Here is a 20773-nt window from a genome sequence, read left to right on the forward strand (position 1 = left end):
AAAGAAAAGAAAAAAAGGAGCGGTTGGTAGCTTCAGTCACCTCCAGCCTGAAAACAGCCCTCAGCTCCTCTCCCAGACTGGCCAGGCACCCCAGTGGGGACCCCCACCCTGAAGGGTGTGTGACCAGCTGCAAACAGCCATCATCCCCTAACCCAGGCTGGCCAGGCACCCCAGTGGGGACCCCCACCCTGAAGGATGTGTGACCAGCTGCAAACAGCCATCATCTCCTCACCCAGGCTGGCCAGGCACCCCAGTGGGGACCCCCACCCTGATCCAGGACACTCTTCAGGGCAAACCAGCCGGCACCCACCCATGCACCAGGCCTCTACCCTATATAGTAAAAGGGTAATATGCCTCCCAGCACCAGGATCAACGGAGCCGTGAGGCCTCCCGGCACCAGGATCAGCGTGACAGGGGGCAGCGTCCAAACCCCCTGATCGCCCTGCGGCTCTGTGTGTGACAGGGTGCGGCGCCCCAACCCCCTGATCGGCCCTGCTCTGTGTGTGACTGGGTGCGGTGCCCCAACCCCCCCACCCCCCACGGGACCTACTCTGTGTGTGACGGGGTAGAGCCATAACCTCCCCATTGGCCCTGCCCTGAGTGTGAGAGTGGCGGCACCCCAACCCCCTGATCGGCCCTGCTCTGTGCGTGACAGGGTACAGAGCCCCAACCCCCCTGATGGGCCCTGCTCTGTGAGCGACAGGGTGAAATGCCACAACCCCCTGATTGGCCCTGCTCTGTGCATAACAGGGGGGGGTGCCGCAACCTCCCCATCGACTGACCCTGCCTTGAGTGTGACATGGGATGGTGCCCCAACCCCCCAATTGGCTCTACCCTGAGCGTGACTGAGGGTGGAATCACAACCTTCTGATCGCCCTGCTCTGTGTATGACAGGGGGCGGCGCCCCAACTCCCCAATCGGCCCTGCTCTGAGCCTGACCAGGGGCTGCACCTAGGGATTGGGCCTGCCCACTGCCACCCAGGAGCAGGCCTAAGCCAGCAGGTCCTTATCTCCTGAGGGGTCCCAGACTGCGAGAGGGCACAGGCCGGGCTGAGTGGCCCCCCTCCCCCCCCCGAGTGCACAAATTTTTGTGCACCGGTCCTCTAGTTTAAAATAAATAGTATGTTCAATATTTTCAAGTATGCCAGTGACCCTAGCCAGTTTGGCTCAGTGGATAGAGTATTGGCCCACAGACTGAAGGTTCTGGAGTTCAATTCCAGTCAAGGGCACATGCCTTGGTTGCAGGCTCGATCCCCAGCCCCTGTAGGTGCACCTGTGAGAGGCAACCAGTAGACGTGTCTTTCTCATATGTGTCTCTCTTACATTGAAGTCTCTGTCTCTCTGTCTCTCCCTCTCCGTCCCACTCTCTCTAAAAAATCAATAGAACACTATCGTCTTAGGTTAAATACATATTTGATACACCAAAGAGGTGAGCAGTTCACTGAAACAGAAACATTACTGCTTTTAATTGTTCTTCTAAAACTCAAGATAGATAAGATCCCTATGGTAAAGTACTAGTGGAGGAGAGAACATACTTTTTAATTACAATTTTCACTTGAAACACAAGACACTAAGCCAGCGGTTCTCAACCTGTGGGTCGCGACCCCTGAAAATACATCCTGCATATCAGATATTTACATTACGATTCATAACAGCAGCAACATTACAGTTATGAAGTAGCAATGGAAATAATTTTATGGTTGGGGGTCACCACAACATGAGGCACTGTATTAAAGGGTCGCGGCATTAGGAAGGTTGGCACTGTTTTAATAATGCACTTGCCACCTGTATATATAATTAGATAGAAGAATCTGTTATAACTCAGTCACCCTTCCCAATCCCACTGCAATTCTCCCTACAAATTTATGCTGAAAAAAGCATGTGTTTTTTTTTTAAGATGTAGTAGCTAGAGTTAGTGTCTTATAATTTTCATGTGCCCATTTAGAATGGGAATAAAGTTTCTAATGTAATTTACATGGGCTAGAAAAGAAACATACAGAAAAGAAATTCTGAGTGAATATAAGGTAAGAATCATGCCATATATTCCTTGCCTCATTCATTGCAGGTGCTCATTAGATTGTCATTAATGATTTATTATACTTAAGATATTTAGATCATCCTAAAGAAGGACATTTAGCCCTGCCTGGGTAGCTCAGTTCATTAAAGTGTTGATGAATAAACCAAAGGCTGTAGGTTCCACTCCCCATCAGGGCACATGCCTAAGTTTTAGGCTCCATCCCTGCTCGGGTGAGGTCAGGAGGCAACTGATAGATATTTCTCCCACATTGATGTTTCTCTCTCTCCCCCTTCCTCTCTCTCTAAAAATCAATGAAAGCATATCCTTGGGTGAGGATTTTTAAAAAAGGACATTTACTCTAAGAATAACTATATGACTATTGTAATTAGAATCCTAACATTAAATCATCTAAATGCTGGGAAGGTTTCTTAAATGAAAATATTCAAATTATGGTAAGATGTACATCTTCATACATTGTCAATAGAGGAGTAAGCTGCTACCACATTTCTAGGATACACACTAGGAAAAATAATACATTTCTTGTCTTGTAAGCCTCTCATCTTCAAGAGGGTAATTTCACTTCTAAAAATCTATCCCAACAAAGCTATTGAAAATGGAGATAAGTATTAGTAAGTGTTTGCAATGAAATATGAGAAACAATCTAAATGTCAAATGAAAATAATTGAGTAAATAGGGGGTAGCCATACACTAGAATATTTTACATCTGTGAAAAAAGTATTTAAGAATTGTTAATGATATGGGAATTTGCTCATAATATAAATCTAGGTGAAAAAGTTGGATAGAAATGAGACTTCTGTATAAACACCTCAATGCATACACACATATAGATTTAGAAAAAAATGGAAGAAAAATTATCAATATATCAATAATGGCTATTTCTAAGGAATGCGAGTATAGGTCATTTTAATTTTTTCTTCATATTATATTTAGAAAATTTTCTACAATGAATGTTATTACTATTATTTACATACTCAGAAAATGTATTTCATGTAAATATGTGGAAGAATGATTCAAAAGTTTAAGGTGGCATTATGCATTTTAATAAGTGATACGCCAATGTGTAAAGAAATACACTAATTCGATGATGAGTGTAAACAAATATGAGTGGCATCGGTATATGAAAGCTTAACAAAATCTCTTTATCTTTACTTATTAATATAGACATACCAGTAAATAAGATTTACTTGGAACTTAAAGCAAGTCTGATTTATGAGTCCATATTCAATCACACTTTTTGCACCTTTAACCTCCCTTTATTATGACCTTTACACCGACTTCTCAGACACAACTCAATTCTATTTCAACTCCTAATTAACTAATCTTTTCTTCTCAATCTTCTTCACTGGTCCTTCCTCTTCTATCCACTCATAAAGACTCATAATCTTTCCAGTCTCATCCTCTGCCTTTTTCTGGCCTCGACATAACTAACATGATTCAATTCCTAAGTTCTATATCTCAACAATTCTAAGACATTTATTTTGTACATTTAAAAATCTCTGTCTTACAATGGATACTGTCTCAATCAATGAAAAGTGAAGGTATATGCCAACCCTAAGCTTGTCTTCCAGCCCTAGTAACTTATTTACAGATGCAGAATGGATATCTGTGAGTGTAGATCTCAGTTTTAAAATTTATCATGTATAAGGTAGAACTTTGCCTTTTCCTCCCACTTTTAAAGCATTGCCACCCAATTAACTTCCTAGGCTAACATATCAACATCATCTTCAACTCTCTTCTTAAATATCCATCCCTGCTATCCATTATATCAATATATTATAGTTTTTCCTCAAAATAGCTTTTTCTTCTTTGATTTATAGTATAAATTATTTTTTATTGTTATTATGTTCACATGAGTAATTATAAAAGGGTATAAGCAAAAGATTACCTCTGTCTTTTAAAAGAAATCACAATTAGTGGTGTGTGTTTTTTTGTGTACCCCATCCTTGTTAATAAAGATTTAAGCATATACCATAATATTTCTGTACTAGTTTACCAGGGCTGCAGTAACAAAATACCACAGATGTTTACATCTATTGGCCAGGAGTCCAAGATCAGTTGTCACCAGGATTGGTTCCTTCTAAGGGTTGTGAGCAAAGGATCTGTCCCAGACCCTTCACCTTGGCTGTAATTGGCCAACGTTTTTCTGTGTCTTCACATCATCTCTCTGTGTATATATCTGTGTCCAAATCACTTCTTCTTTATAAGGACACCGGTCTTATTGGATTAGGGCCCACCTGAATGAAGTCATTTAAATTTAATTGCCACTATAGAGACCCTATCACCAAGTACAGTCACATTCTGAGGCCCTAAGGCTTGTAACTTCAACATAGTCATTTTTGAGAGATCACATTCAACCTGTAACAGTTTCCTCTACACAAATGACAATATAACACAAACACTGCTGTGCATGCTAGGGAGGGCTCTTGTTCCCGATTCTCTTCTCCATCGCTACTGCCATGTTTCATCTTTTTCATGAATTGTTTTAGCAAACTTTTAATAGAACTTCCTGCCATTGTTTTTTTCTTTCTACAGGCCTATTCTCTAAACAGGTACCAAAATTAACTTCATAGAAAACAAATCTTGTCATATCACTTCCTCCATTTAAACAACTCCACTATCTTCAGAATAAAATGTCAACTGATTTTTAAGAATGAATGAGTTCCTTCAAAATATAACTCAACCTTCCCCCTTCCTTTGTGCATCTAAATTCTAGTTACACTGAATTTTTCCCCATACTTCCCAAATACTATCCTTTTTAAGTGCCGACTACCTAACCATTCATTCTTCATGCTGGAGCTCATATGTCATATTCTTTATGATTTTTTTCCTTATTCCCACTGATACCAACCATTCCCTTCCTTAGGAATTCAAAGAGTATGTATCTTTATTATAGCACTTACTCATTAATTGTATAATCTTATTTTCACATTTATCTCCTAACGTCAACACACAGTGGTGACATGACAATTTTTAGTTATCAATTTTTATATCTTCATTACCTACTACAGAACCTGGCATATGCCAAATCATCTAAAACCGTTTAATGAAATAACATAAAGAATAAAGTCCATTCCCTTTATATCACTTTGAAGGTTAGGCATACCATATAGCTAAGAGAAATGAGGAGATGGTTTATCTTATAAATCAGTTGCATAAGTGTTTTGGTTTTGGCTTTGGCTCACGAGAGTTAAGCCAAGGAACTTATTCTTTTGTTAAAGAAATTTTCCTCATTTTATAAAACCAAGATAAAGGAGTAAGTCCTATGGCTTCATATCAAAATTACCATGTTCTTTATTTTGTTTCTTTGTTTGTTTTTTTTATCCTCACCTGGGGATATTTTCCCATTGCTTTTTAGGGAGAGTGGAAGAGGGAGGGAAAGACAGAGATAAACATCCATGTGAAAGAAACACATAGACTGGTTGCCTCCTGCACCAGCCCAGACCAGGGCCCAGGCCAGGGAGAAGCCTGCAACCAAGGTATGTGCACTTAACCAGAATCAAACCCGGGACCCTTTGTCTGCAGGCTGACGCTCTATCCACTGAGCCAAACCAGCTAGGGCTCAAAATTACCATGTTCTTTACATTATCCCCCAGTGTGTGGGGGCGGAACTAATAAATGACCTTGTGAATATTGGAAATTCTAATAATAGTTATAAAACATTCCAGACTTTAAAAAGAGCATTCTTTAATATAATGTAACAAAAGCCACCAGGGAAGGAAACCAGCTTTAGTCATCCCCCTCTCAAGTAAGATAAATCAACATCCACACGTTGTGTGGTTTCCTTCTTCTGCTTTAGTTTCTATAGCTAATGTATTGGGAATCCTGTTAACCCTTACCCATATTATAAATCAGTCCATGAATTGTCATTTCCACTACCACTCCTTACTCCATATCCATACCACCATCATCTCTTGTCTTGATTAATACACCTATTTTCTAAACCATTCTACCTGGTACCAGTTTTCTAAACCATTCAACCTCCCCTACTAAAACCCATTCTACCTGCTACTTCCTACCCTACTAAAATCCATTATCCAATTAAAAGTTCAGAGTGATGTTCAGGAAGGTAAATCAAATTATGTCACATGCCTGTTTAAAATGACTTCATAGCTTTATGCTGCATCCTATATAATAAAGATGTAATATGCAAATGATCATTACATAATGACCAACTGCATAACAACCAGATCACAGATCAACAGGAGGTTGGGGCAGTGAGCTACAAGCAGACAGCAGAGAGCTACAGGAAGGGGCAGGGCAGCAGGCTATGAGGGGGAAAGTAGGGAAGGGGGCAGGGGGAGTTACAAGAGGGCAGGGTAGTGGATGGAGAGCTACAGGAGGGGGCAGGGCAACAATCTATGAGGGGGCAGGGGAGGGAAAAGGGGGAGCTGCAGGATGGTGGGGCAGGGGGCAGAGAGCTACAGGAGGGGTGTAGAGAGCTACAGGAGGGCAACAGCGAGCTCCTGGTGCACAGACTCGTGTGCAGGGCCACTAGTCCTATCTAATAAAGGGGGAATATGCTAATTGACCCTCACACCATTGCAAAGATGGCAGTGCCTACAGCCAATAAAGAGGGAATATGCTAATTGACTGCCCCATCCTCAGCCAATAAAGTGGGAATATGATGATGGCGCCCACAGCCAATAAGGAAGAAATATGCTAATTTACTGCCTTTCCCACAACCAATAAGGAGGGAATATTCTAACTGACTCCCCTGCCCTCAAAGATGGCAGTGCCCAAGCCAATAAGGAGGGAATATGCTAATTGACTACCCCACCCTCAAAGATGGTTGCGCCCACAGCCACAAGATGGTGGTGCCCAGTCCCCTCAGCCCCACCAGGGCAGCAGGCTCTGCAAGGCTGGGCCTGTCCCCGGCGGGCCTGGTCGCTCCACACACCTACCTCCAGAGTCCACCAGTTCACTCAGCCCCCCAGCTGCCCAAGGCTGACCCAAGGCACAAAACAAGCCTCAGATGGCAGCTGCCCAGCTGATGCCCAAGATGCAGGCAAGCCTCAGATGGCTGCTGCCCAGCCACCCAGGGCCACCTAGGTAACCAGAGGCTCAGGTAACCAGAGCCAGCCAAAGCTCGTGCTGCTGGCAGTGGCAGCAGCAGAGGTGTGATGGGGCGTCGCCTTCCCCTGATCACCGGGTTGCCTCCCTCCCCTGAAGGCTCCCGGACTGTGAGAGGGGGTAGTCCAGGCTGAGAGACCCCCCTCCAGGGCATGAATTTTCATGCACTGGGCCTCTAGCATATAATAAAATTCAAACTCCCTATCCTCAGAAAGCCCTGAATGATCTGCTGTCAACTTCTATGGCATCATCACCTCCCACTTTCTCTTCTGCAAAAATGTTTCAGTCACATGGCCTTCTTTAAGTTTCTCTATAACCAATATGCAAACATGCTCCCACCTTAAGGCTTTTGTACTCCAATTGTTTCCCTTGGGAAACTCTTCACATAGATCAGGGTTTCCCAATCTGGACACTGATATTTTGGGCCATACAATTCTTTTTCTGGATATTTGCATTTAGTGTCTCTGGCTAGGTGCTGGTACTACTCCCCACCTAGTTATAACACCCCAAAAATGTCTCCAGACATTGCCAAATTTCCCCTGATGGAGCAAAATCATCCCCAACTGAGAAACACATCAAATGGCTGGCTCTCTTCTTTAATCCATTCAGCAAATATCCACAGAGTTCCTCTTATGTGCCTCACACCCATTTAGGTGCTGGAGTGCTACACTGTACAAACAAGCTAGACAAGAATGTCTGCTTAATAGACTTTGCATTTAAAGAAAGAGATAACCAATCAATAAATCAATCAAACTCAGATCCAACTGGATAGCAGAATTTGTTGAATGAACTGAAAAATATAGTGAATAAATAGACTAACGGGAGAGAGTCTAAATTTACAACGAATGCTTCTTTCAGTGGAGCTCTTATCCAACAAGAGAGAAAGGCAGAACCCCCTCGGATTTATTACTTAGGATCTGATTCTTATCCCCGGGCTGCTTGTTTTCAAATGGTCTAATGTTATTTAAACAGAATTATCTCTTTCAGGCTACATACTGAATCAACAATCTCTTTTTATCTCAGAATGTTATGTCACCTAAGAGGGGATCTACTTTAATCCACATGTTCAATCCACATAGGACGTCTTTAGTTCACAAGACCTGAAAGGCCATAGTATTGCTGAGTGGATTATTTCCTAGAATCCATTACTGGCATTATAGAGCTATTTGGTTTTTGCCTTTATGTCCCAACTTCTAGAAAGAACAAAATTATAGCTTTCAAAAAGAGCCATTTTTTTTTTTTTACTGAACTAACTTCAGTTGGCATTTTCTTTAACACCAGATACCACACTTTGCCTGCCTAGATGAATGCCTTTTGAGTAGGGTGAGAAAGGTCCACCAGGGACACCAATGGGAAAGAAACCAGGTTCTAAAGAATTCTTCAAAGAAGGCAGGTGGAGAAACTGATCTGGGCATTTCTGAGTGGCCTAGCCAGAAAACCTCTCAAACAATGCCCTTCTTTTAAAAACCTCACCAAGATAGAGATGCTATTTGATAGAATATTACATGCAGATATTTTTTGTTATAATTCTACAAATAAATTTAAGTCAATAAAATACAAAAGTTGCAATGATTTGACTGAGAACAAATGATCTGTTCAGAATAATCAGAGCCACCATGGGTCCCCGATACTGTCCTCAGGTGAAGTGCCAATGCAGTGACCTTCAGTGTAATGGAATGTCACGCTAGCTGAAACAGTGTGTGACTCAACTGGTTGCCAACTGGAATGCAGGCACTGTGTTTTCCCCTTTCCAATAACTACGAGGCTATAAAAGGTATTGCTTTATCCTTCACAGAAACTTTATTCAGTGCCTTTGCTTTCAATAAGGGCAAAAAACTCTATAAATTGTCCACTTACACTATATGGCTGATTTGAGAAGAAGAAATAAATAATTTCTTTAGGTAGCTAATCAGTTTATTACATGGATGGACTGTTGCTGTCTGCAGAGCATTTTAGGCAAACTGTTTTGTTCTGCAAAATTGGATCAAGTGTCGCTGTGTGTGTGTGTGTGTGTGTGTGTGTGTTCGCGCGCATGCGCGTGCACTCACACACGCATGTTGGAGGATAGTTTCTAATGTAACTTTAAGATCTAATTACTTCACATTCCCAGAGTACCAGACCATAAAATGGTGTAAATTCACACAGGCAAAATAATCTAACCTGTAAAATAATTTTATGCTTTTAAAAGTGGTGACCTTTACTGTCTCACATTGTTTCTTAAAAAGTGAGACTGACTTTAAACAGGTAGAAAAATAATTGATACCTAAACTATCCAAACCAAAGATTATTTATTTTTTCTACTTTTAAAAGTTTATCATTTTTGTGCTGGCTTGTGTTGCTCAGTGATTTTGGTCCATGCACTGATGGGTCAGGGGCTCAATTCCCAGTCAAGGACATGTACCTGGGTTGCAGGTTTAATCCTCAGCATGGACGGTAACCACATGGGAGGCAACCAATCGATGTCTGTCTCACATTCCTCTTTCTCTCTTTCTCCCTGTCCCTTCTACTCTCTCTAAAAATCAATGGGAAAAATATCCTCCGGTGAGGATTAACAATAAAAAAGTTTATCATTTTTACTCTTTTGAAAGTAAAAAACACTTCTTTGAACTTCACCAAGCTATTATTTTATTCTTTGTCTACATGCCCTGGAAGTAATTCACTCACAACAACTTTGAAGCCAGCACTTAGAAACTGAGCTCAGACCTCACTTGGCTGTAGTCTTAGATATTCAGAATAGGTGCTTGCTGATGTGCGCACACACACACACACACACACACACACACACACACACTCACTCACTCACAATTTTCCTGGAACAAATTAGGAGACTTGACTTGGGGTGGTGAACACACATTACAGATGATGTGTAGTAGAGTTGTGCACCTGAAACCTGTATAATTTTGTTAACCATGGTCACCCCAATAAATTCAATGGAAAAGGAAATAAAAGTTAAATGAAAACTGATCTGATTAAATAGAGGAGAAAAGTTTCAATCTACAAGAAGACTCGGTAAATATTGCAGGGGCTATACAAATAATAATATATCAAAACTTCTCTTCAAATAATTATTCTAAGGTATCATTATGAAATCATCTAATAATGGAATAAAGGTCATACTTATCTTTCCCTACCCTGACCAAAAACAGTGTACACAGTGTATGACTCCATGAGACTTACACCTTTATTTGCCTCATTAAAAAAAAAAAAAAAAAAAAAAAAAAAAAAAAAAAAAAAAGCTGCCAAACAACTAAGCTATTGTTCCTGTCTAACTTCTGAGGTGGCATGAAAACCACATTCCTGGGTACCACATAATCATCAGTCTGACCCCCCAAGAACCATTAAGTCAAATTTATTTACCCCCAGAGGGCAACACACTATTGTATCCTCTCCACTTTCTAGCCACCTAGGAACAATGGGGAGTAATTGCAACTGTCACGGGCAGTCAGCAGGAAAGGCAACCCAGCGCAATTTCCCCAGTCTTCTGCCAAACCTGATCCAGCACCTAATCACATGCCCCCGACAGAAGAAAGATCTACGGCTGCTTTTAAAACGCATCAGAAAACAGCTTTTTGAACAGAACCAGAGGACAATAACCAAACTTGCGCTCCAAATGCAAAGCTTAAAAAACTCAAAATTAAAGACAGAAACTCCTTTTGTGAGTGCACCACAGCTCCCTGAACTAACCCACAGGCAAGCCTGAAAGGACTGCTGAGCATGTCCCTCTGAGCTTCTCATCGCTGCTGTGGCTGCTTTTAAGTCTGACTTGTGAGGAAAACAAGGGAGGGAAGCATGTTTGTCCTCCAATGGAACACAATCACAAGGTTTGGGACCCGAGGGCTTCTCTGTGCTATTCTCAGTTATTACCTGGGTCAGAGGAGAATAAAGAACCTGGGAGAATAACAAGTCCTTTATCTCAGGCGCAAATGGGTTAAAATGCAACAAAGTAATATAAAGGCTATGCTGCCTCAGAAAAAGACATGATTTTGTTCTCTTTAAACTTTGTTTTGAGCTCTTTAAGGTATGTTGTTATTTGTTTAAATCAGATTCCATGATAAATTTTGTTGCTTAGCACCCATTCATTCTCTCGTCACCCATGCGCACCTAGTCATAACCTGAATATACCTAAACTCCAAGTATATGATGAAAAGTGAAATACTCAAAGATTTTCTGGAAGTTTCAAGTTACTGAGATGTTAGTGGCTTGTGGGTCAAACATTTGAGAAGACTGATCTACGCTTCGCCTTCCTCCTGGATTCTCTGAGGTGGAGCCTCAAGAGAGACAATGGCCTCTCATTAGAAGAACACATGTGCATGAGCACATTTGCAAAAAGTTGTTTATGCCCATATTTCTACATGCATATTAATGTACATAGATATTCAGTCCCCATAACAAGGTATACATTGTAGTATATAACAATATTTTAATGTTGATAAGTACTTTTTTCAAAAAAATTATCCTTTAGAACTCAGAACCAAAAGAGTCCTATTAGCAACAAACACAAAGCCATAGATTGCATACTATGATCTGAGAAAACACACTTTTAAATTAATTTGAAAGGATCATGTGACCATAGTTTTATATAAACTTTAATCTTCTCCCCTTGTTATTAGTATAAGTTTATTAAGGTATGAATATTCAGCATGGCTGGTGTGGCTCAGTGGTTGAGCATCGACACATGAACAAGGAGGTTTGGATTCGATCCCCAGTCAGGGCACATGCCTGGGTTGTGGGCTCAATTCCCAGTAGGGGGTGTACAGGCGGCAGACAATTGATGTTTCTCTCTCATAGATGTTTTCACCTCTCTATCCCTCTCCTTCCCTTTCGCGCTCTAAAAAAATCAATTAAAAATAGATATGAATATTCAGTATTATCTGAAGCCCATTTAGGATTTTTCTCTTAGTTGTATGTAATTTATGACTCAAAAAAAGACCACACAAAACACCAAAACATTGCCCTTATTAGTAAGAAGCAAATTTCTTTTAAATTTTCTCCATTAATCATTCTGGTTTCAAATGTAGATTATGTACATCCATACTTCTAATATGTAGAATATATGAAATCACCTCAAAATGTGCAGCTTTTAACTCTGCTTTAGATATTCCTATTTAAGAAGTAAATCACATATCTTTTAATGATGAAAACCAAAGCCTTCTAAAGATACAGCAAGGTTATTTTAGTAAAACAACACACCACTTATCCCATAAGTTACAAAGAGAACATAAGAACCCTGATATATTTTGGCTCTAAATAATTGCAAACATATTACCTTTTATTTCACCAAAGTTCCCTGATCCCATTGCAAGAAGCTTGTCTTTCCAGTCCTTTGATAGTAGCTTTTCAATACTGGGGGTTTCTAAGTAGAGAAGAAAAAAAATATAAGCAAATCAACATGACTCTCTTTACAATGGAGCTCATTAGAAGCCTATCTGCTAAAAATAAGGCCGTCCCTATCCCAGCCCCAGTTCATAATGACTTCATCAACAAAATGATAACAGGGGAGGAAAAAAAGAATGTGTTTTGTCACCTGCTGTTTCAAAATCATTAGCTTTATCCTCTTGCAGAACAAAGCCCTTCTAATTCTTTATGACAATGGGTACATATAAACCTGCAGTTCATTGTTTTTCAATTTGGTGGATAAATTCCTGCTGTAATGGGTGCTTGTCAATTTTAGGGTGTTAGTCTGCAGTCAAAAAAATAATTATGTTGATAAAATGCAGAGTAAAAAAAGGCAAAGAATTAGCTCTTAAATCTGCTACATGTAATTATATCCCTCTGTGTGTTTACAATTACATCCACTTTATAATATGTGTTTAACATCGTGTGGTGGTAAGCGCACTGTGGAAAGACTTGCTGCGAACATTAAAAAAAAAGTTGGTACAAAGGAAGCTTTACAAAGATTGCAAAATCTAGAGAAGTGAGTAATGCCTTTCATGGACACATTATTTACTTATTTCAGATTGGTGTCACACTCGTTTTAAAATGCCCTGCATTGGGACAGGGCGTACATATTTTAGAGAGCAAAGTTATACTTTCCTCTGATATTTGTTTCTATATACCGCATGGTTTTGACCTCTCCTTTGTGTCTGGATTTTAATGCATAAGTAAATATAAATGCTAATAAAGTCCCCAAACATGAAACTCCGTTCCAAACAATGTAATTGTATGTTCTTGTCAGCATTTAGATGGGTACACAATGACAATGGCTTTCAATCCCGCGATTAGCACTGCATTCAGTTAGGAAATGGAGTGTACTGAAAGATAAGTGTCCCAGTATGTGCCATCTAAATAACAATATCCACACTTATTATCTAGATCTAAGATGTACACTGCCATTCTCCCCATTGGTGTGTATGTGTATTTGTGTTTGTGCAGACAGTTGTCTACCCCCTACTAGCAGCATAAAGGGAGTACACGTTAACTTATCAAAGGGACCATCTGGCCTAGAGACCATAAGATTATTAGAAACTGGTTAATTTTCCCCACATCAAATGCATTTTAAGGTACCTTCATCCTCCTCTTTAGCTAATGCTACCTACTTTTTTAAAGGCCGTGATCTTAGAGCCCTCTGCTGTATCACAAAGCCTGTGTTGAGATTTCTCTCTCTTTTTTTTTAATACTTTTATTGATTTCAGAGAGGAAGGGAGAGGGAGAAAGAGATAGAAACTTGGAACACCAATGATGAGAGAGCAACATTGATTGGCCGCCTCCTGCATGCCGCACACAGGGAATCTAGCCTACAACCCGGGCACATGCCCTGATCAGGAATCGAACTGTGACCTTCTGGTTCATAGGTCGACACTCAACCATTGAGCCATGCCACCAGGCTTGTGTGGAGTTTTCAACCAAGTGAAGGTGAAATTTTCTTTGGGATATCTGTAACAATCTGGAATGCTTTGTTTTCAGATGTCAAAAAGTTGTGAAAAGTAAAATGGTGAAAAATGTGTGAAGTGTTACTGCTTTTTGTAGTCTGTATGTATGGTGAAAATTATATACATGTATACACATATATTATATATCAAAGCTATTCTGTGCATATTGACCTATAGAGTGTGTGAAAGTACTTATTTTCCTTTGTAGCAAAAGATATTTCCATTTTTTTCACATTTAAGAAAAAGATCCTAACGAATTTACTTTTTCTTAAAATACCCTTTTTATGAAGTGGTAATGACAATTATATGAGCAATAAAATGGATTAAATATGCTCTTACTGTATTCAATATTTCTGCTTATTGAGGCTTGAAAGGTAACTTTAAATACTTCTGCAAAGATTTCCACTGTTTCTCTATTCCCAGTAAACACTTCATGAGTGAAATTATTTGTTAAACCTTATCAGAGTAGGTCAAACAAACACCACTGTTTCATTTTTCTAGCACTCCACAAAAATTCTTGAGAAGCATGTAAACAGGGCACAGCCAATATGGTATTTGCAATAGAGTACTGTCAGTCATTAAAAGCTAACAAACCTTTGCAAAGCAGGAATGCAGCAATAGAAATCCATTGTGCACTAACAATAGGCTCCTGAACCTCCCGGCTCCAAAAGCAGACCATTTTACTTTTAAGGCTATTGTCTGCAAAGTCCATGACAAAGCTTTTCCCCTGCAGCTAGACAAAATATTCACTGTAGTGTGCTCATAAGGAAACAGAAGTCTTCTGTCTCAGTTGCAGAGTTAAAGAAACAGCCACCAGATTTCTGAAACCTGCAGAACATTCCTGGCCTCTTTATTAACTTGCATAAAGATATGTCTCATATATAGAGCCACTTTATTTTCAAGTACCTAACTTTTAAGGTAGACTACAGAAAAATGAATAACTTCTTTAAGGCCAAGTAATTTGAAAGATGAAAAATCAGAAACACATCTAACTCCTGGTTGTCAGGTCTGTGGCTGAATAATGACACTCATATTTGCAAATGGATGAGATATATACTTTAAATTCAGTATAAATTTAGATAAACAATTATTGAGCAGCCAATGTGCCAGGAACTATGTCAGATGCTTTTACTTCTATTCTCTCATTTAATCATAGCAAATACATGAAGACTCAGGTTGTGTTATTATATCCATTTTACAGATTTAAAAAAGAAAATGACTTGTCTGAGGTTTCACAGAATGTAAAGGGCAGAATTGAGTCTTTAAGTTTTTTTTTTTTCCCCCTATAAATTCCTAACTTGCTTGTCAACAACTAAATCGTGAAGACAGCCACTGTATTGAGGGCCAAACGCTAATTCATGTATATCAGGTCCTTTGCATAGGGTATTTTAAACTTCTCACATTAATCTTCTGAATTAGATTTTGGTACATCTATTTTATGATCTAAGAAGCCAAAGTTTAGGGAACTATCACTACCTGCCCAATATGGAGTTAGTTCAACCTCAAAGTCTTATTAGCTCTTCCTATTACAAACGCATTACTTCATTTCACCTGCCAAACAGTGTGAATAGGATGGAAAACTATTGTAATTGTGGGAATATGAAGGGAGTCTCCCCAGAATGCACCACCCTGGCCAGCAGATTATTTCCAGCTGAAAACAGTGAAAGCCTAACAAACTCAAGAGATGTCTTTTTTTCTGTTCTTTTCTTTTCTTTTTTAGAGAGAGAGAAGGGGAGAAGGAGAGAGAGAAATATCAATGATGAGAGAGAATCATTGATTGGCTGCCTCCTGCATGCATCACACTGAGGATGGAGCCCACAAACCAGGCATGTGCCCTGGCCTGGAATCCAACTGGTGACCTCTTGTCTCATGGGTTGACATTAGCAGGGCAAGAGTCGTTGTCTTTTATTGTGTGTGTGTGTGTGTGTGTGTTTGTTTTGTTTTTTTGGTGTGTGTGTGTGTGTGTGTTGTTTTTGTTTTGTTTACTCCCCTTTACCTGCCTAAAAGATTTCGATAGAAAACCTGCTACAAGAAGGGCACTCAAGCATGGTCATCTCAACACATATGATAAGTGTGGCAGATGTGGAGGATTCAAGCAAAAATCTGTTCACTATATTCCCCTTTGTCTCTAGGTGGCCTTGCAAGAATTTGTTTTTACCAAATGTTTGTTCTTTCTCATCTACTGTTACCTGTGAATTGCTTACCTCCCTCTCCTTTGTTCAAAATGACATTTTGCCTCACTGCCCTTGGAATTTTCATGCTATGCGAATTCCCCATGAATACATATTAAAACTTTATTTTCTTCTGTTAATCTGCTGTATGTCATTTGAATTACTCAACCAGCCAGAAGAACTAGAGGGGTGCGGGGAAAATTTCCTGCCCCAACATTATTAACTCCATTGGATGGATGGAGTAAAAACTTGAAAGGATAAACTGAATTCCCTGGATGACATGTATCTATAAGCAGTATGGTGGGATTGAAAGCCTATATTTCCTATAGTTCTCTTTATGTTCTCAATACAGCCCCACAGTATGACTTTGAACTCTAAAATTCCGGACAATTTAAGGAACACCTATGACCATTTGGGTTCTCACCAAGACTTAGACACTGGCTAGCTCAGAGGGACCAAAAGCACATCATTTTACCCACTTTGCCTCTCTATCTGAATTTCCGTGAATCACAGAGCTTAAAACAAACAAATCTAGTATTGTACCAACTACAACTGTTTCAATTTGTTTCCAGTGGTAGTTCATGAAAGGGTGGTAAGAAATGATCTCACAATAATAAGCAAAATGGGTGGACATGTACAGATGACTGAAATTTCTCTAAAAATGGTAAAATGGTAAAGATTCTATAGAATATTCATAATGAGAAATGTAAAAGACCAAATGGCAACATCCCAATATTTATAATACACCTGTTCATTAATGTGTGAATACGAGAATAGTGAAAGTTGAACAATTTGAAAAATTTATTATGTAAGTGCTGCTGCTTCCGTGTTTTTGGAGTAAAAGAGATAGTATTAAATATTCCATCTCTGAAATGCAATGTATTTTTAAAAATATATATTGAACTGTGTTTTATACGATGAGTGAGGAATGTTTGTGTGCTTAATTATTTCCAAATGTTCAAATTCTGGATTTCCCATTATTTTCATGTTAACATATATCATAATTTTAATACAAAAACTTAAAGATTTTCCTGGGATTTACTTCTCCCAAGCATTGGGCTATCACAGTTGATTTGAAAATAAAAACTAGGGCTCCCTATTTTAAAATAAGTGTGAGGACTAATACTTAGCATTATTTACATGACATTTCATTTGCAGACTGGTGTCAGATGCAAACAAAATTGTGTCAAGGGGAAAAGTTATTATAATATCCATTTTACATATGAGAAAATTAAGGTCCAAAAGATACTTTGCCTGACATCACCTGGAGAGAAATACAAAACCAGGTACTCTTAATTCAAGGATCTGTCTCTTTAAAGGAAAGGCAAATCTGTATTTACGGTAAAAGAGAAAATAAAATGAATGGTAATAAATAAACTGTGAGATAAATTAGAGAGATATAAAAAATGTCCATATCAGCATATTAATATTGAGATGACTCTAAGTGGATTACTTTTGTCCTTTTTTGCCAACTGGGCTCTTTTGATATGTTTGCTTGCTTTTCCTTCTCACCCTTGCCTCTTTTGCTCACATATGCTTCTTCACATCAATGAGGATAGCAATCCCCACCAGCGAATGGCCCCCCCAACTGTGCCAGCCATTGTTACAGCAGCATCCTGCCTCTTTAGGGCCAGTTCATTCCCTATCCCTCTCACTCCTTTTTCCCTTCAGTGCCAAACACTCTTAAGACCGACTCCCTCATCTGGAACAATGAGACCTAGAGACTCATGCCAACATATTGTAATTCTCCAACAGGCTGCCAGTGCCAAGAATTAAACCACATTTGCTCCAGTGCAGTAGCTTTACACACAAGCTCAGGTTTTCACTTTGTGTTTATGTAGGTTTTTCCCCTTAATCTCCCTTGAGCTGCAGTGGCAGCGCTCATTGAAAAATCAAACAAGCAAAAAATATGTATGTATAATATTTGACTTTTTAAACAAAGTCCCAGGAGTTAGGTCAGACCAAATCTACCACTGTTTATATTTTAATTTTGTAGCTTAGACTAAGCTGTGTTATTTCTGACATGCGATAGGGTGCATGGTCAGGAATGGGAGTTGTCTTTTGAAAGGAACAACACTATGGTTTAACTTCAAAATCTACCAGTATCTTCTTTGAAGTCAAGAAGTAAAAGCAGATGTAAATTATTCATGTCATAGAATCAGAATTTTAAATCTGAGAAGATTTTTAGATAGCATTTAGATAATAGTCATTTCATAAAAGTGATTTACTAAGGCATATATTGGACATAACTAGAACAAATTGTTTGGTTACTAAAACAAACAAAGTAAGCATTCCATTATCATGTAAATCTAATTAACATTAAACATATTTACATTTCTTTTATATAAGATTTAGATATTCTTATGTGCTAATGGACTATCAATCCGTAAGTGAGTAATGGATTATACAATATTATTTAAATATTTGACCAAGCAAATTAGTGTTAAGAGAGGATTGTTTTGCTCAGTAAAACTTGGTAATAGCTGGTTTAGAACAAACACTTCATTTTACAGACTGAAATTGTAAATTAAGGTTAAAACTTTCCTAAGATCAAAAATCTATTAATGACAAAGGCAGAACTTGCAGGCTAACTCCTAATACACTGCTCTTTTCAATATACCACACACAACAAGTTCCTTTAATAGAGTCAAACTTTCAAAAATGAAATGTTAGTTCAGTTTTATTCACCTCATCGAGTTTTAGACAACAGTTATATGATAGGTGGTCTGCATCCTTAATCTCTGTTAGAATTAACAGTTATATGATAGGTGGTCTGCATCCTTAATCTCTGTTAGAATTAGGTAATGTTAACTCAATATTCTTCCCTTAGAAGCTTTCACTAGCTGGCCCCCCCAAACTGAAGAATAAATACAAGTTAGTGTACGTGGCCAAATACATTTTTCTTCAAAAAGCTAATTACAATTCAATAGGTTGATATTTAATTATTAAATAACTGACATTTTTTTTTTCTGAGGGAGAGACTGAGCTAAATCTGGAAATCATACGTCAGTAAGATTTTAGTTCATGTTGACAATAGCTGCCTGTCCAAAAACCATTTTGAGCAAATATTAAGCAATGCGATGGAAGTCGTGTAAAAACTTTTACATATCTGGGAAGTTATTTGTGCAATGAAGACCAGAAGGTCTTGGAACAGTCCCATTAGCCAAGCACTACAGCTAGTCTGCCACTGGAAATGTCAAGTTCTTCTAGGGAATGTTAAAAAATAACACATACCACAACACACAACAGAAACACATCTGAAATTCCAAAGCATTAGGCTTTCAATAAGCCTCAGTTTTATATGCCATTATCCTGAAGTGAATGAAGTTCTAGAAATACTTCACTTTCAGTAGTGCCAGAAAAAAAAAACGTTGTCTGGCCTGCTGATGCAAGTTTTGAAATCTTTAATATGGAATAAATTTTTGGATTCTTGCAATATCTAAATCATTACTCACAGGCTTAATTTTTACCCTTGCATAAAATGAAATACTACGTACCTATTCTTTTATGCCTAATTTTATACCACAGTTTAGAAGACTACCACATAATTAAATATGCCATAATCAATATGTATAATTGTTACATATCAACAACTTTGAATAACCTTGGAAGTACTCCTCATAAGATGGATCTATACTTTCTACACAAAAATTCCCATGAACAGATAGACTTAGGAAACTCTCATAGTTTTATCTACTCCATTACTCAGAAAATAAGTGCATTTTCTTGCAAACTCTACACCACTCTGGTTTGTTCTTGTTTGAAATATTAGATTCCAGAAAAAATAACATAAGCAATTTGAGAGCAGCATTTCAAAAAGTAATTGCATAGAGATATTGCCCTGTACAAAATATTTCATGTTTTGCTACTAAATATAAAAAACAACAATTTAATGTCATACTAGTTTTGTGAACTTTGGCAAGTAATTTAACCAATATGCTTCAACTTACTCATCTCTAAAAGGAAGCATAACTGCATTTATCTCAAAGGATTTTTTAAAAAGAATTAAATGAGTTAATTTATATAAAGTGCTTAAAACAATGCTAGGCACACAGCGACACACACACACAAAATGCTGACTAATATTACAACTACAACTTGGTGCACAACACCCAAGAGAACTCTTTCAAAAATCAAATGAAAGAAATATATGTTTCACTTTGCCCATCACTAAAACTACTGAGAAATCAAAACCTCATCCAAGGATATTAGTTCCATGAATCCTATACATTTTTACGATAATGACCCATGACCCTTAGTTTCATTTCTTATCTATGATGGTTAATGAATTTTTCAGTTGGTTCATATCAATAAAGATGAGATAGAAAGAGATGTAATAGTATTAGGGACAAGAAAATTTGTCATTTGCATTAGGTTAAAGTATGATTTGTCCCAAAACAACACAGGCATGCAAATATATTCAACTAATCTTTGCCTGATTTTTGTTTTTTAATTCTTACCCAAAGACATGTTTTTTTATTGATGAGAGAAAGAGAGAGAGAGAGAGAGAGAGAGAGAGAGAGAGAGAGAGAGAGAGAGAAAGGCAGAGGAAACAGAGAGAGAAAAAGAAACTTCGGTGCACCCTGACCTGGGATCAAACCCCCTATCCTTCGGTGAACAGGATG

General features: G+C 38.6%; 1 protein-coding gene across 5 annotated transcripts in view; it reads right to left on the bottom strand.

The window, feature by feature from the left end:
• SOX5 (SRY-box transcription factor 5) overlaps positions 1 to 20773 on the bottom strand; it is a 980574-nt gene that overhangs the window by 216262 nt on the left and 743539 nt on the right. For all 5 annotated transcript variants that reach the window (XM_059682385.1, XM_059682383.1, XM_059682384.1 and 2 more), the window contains one exon: positions 12375 to 12461. In XM_059682385.1, the coding sequence (XP_059538368.1) occupies positions 12375 to 12461 (87 nt within the window). The remainder of the gene's footprint in view (positions 1 to 12374; positions 12462 to 20773) is intronic.

The sequence above is a fragment of the Myotis daubentonii genome, chromosome 2 (assembly GCF_963259705.1).
Source record: "Myotis daubentonii chromosome 2, mMyoDau2.1, whole genome shotgun sequence".
NCBI lineage: Eukaryota > Metazoa > Chordata > Mammalia > Chiroptera > Vespertilionidae > Myotis > Myotis daubentonii.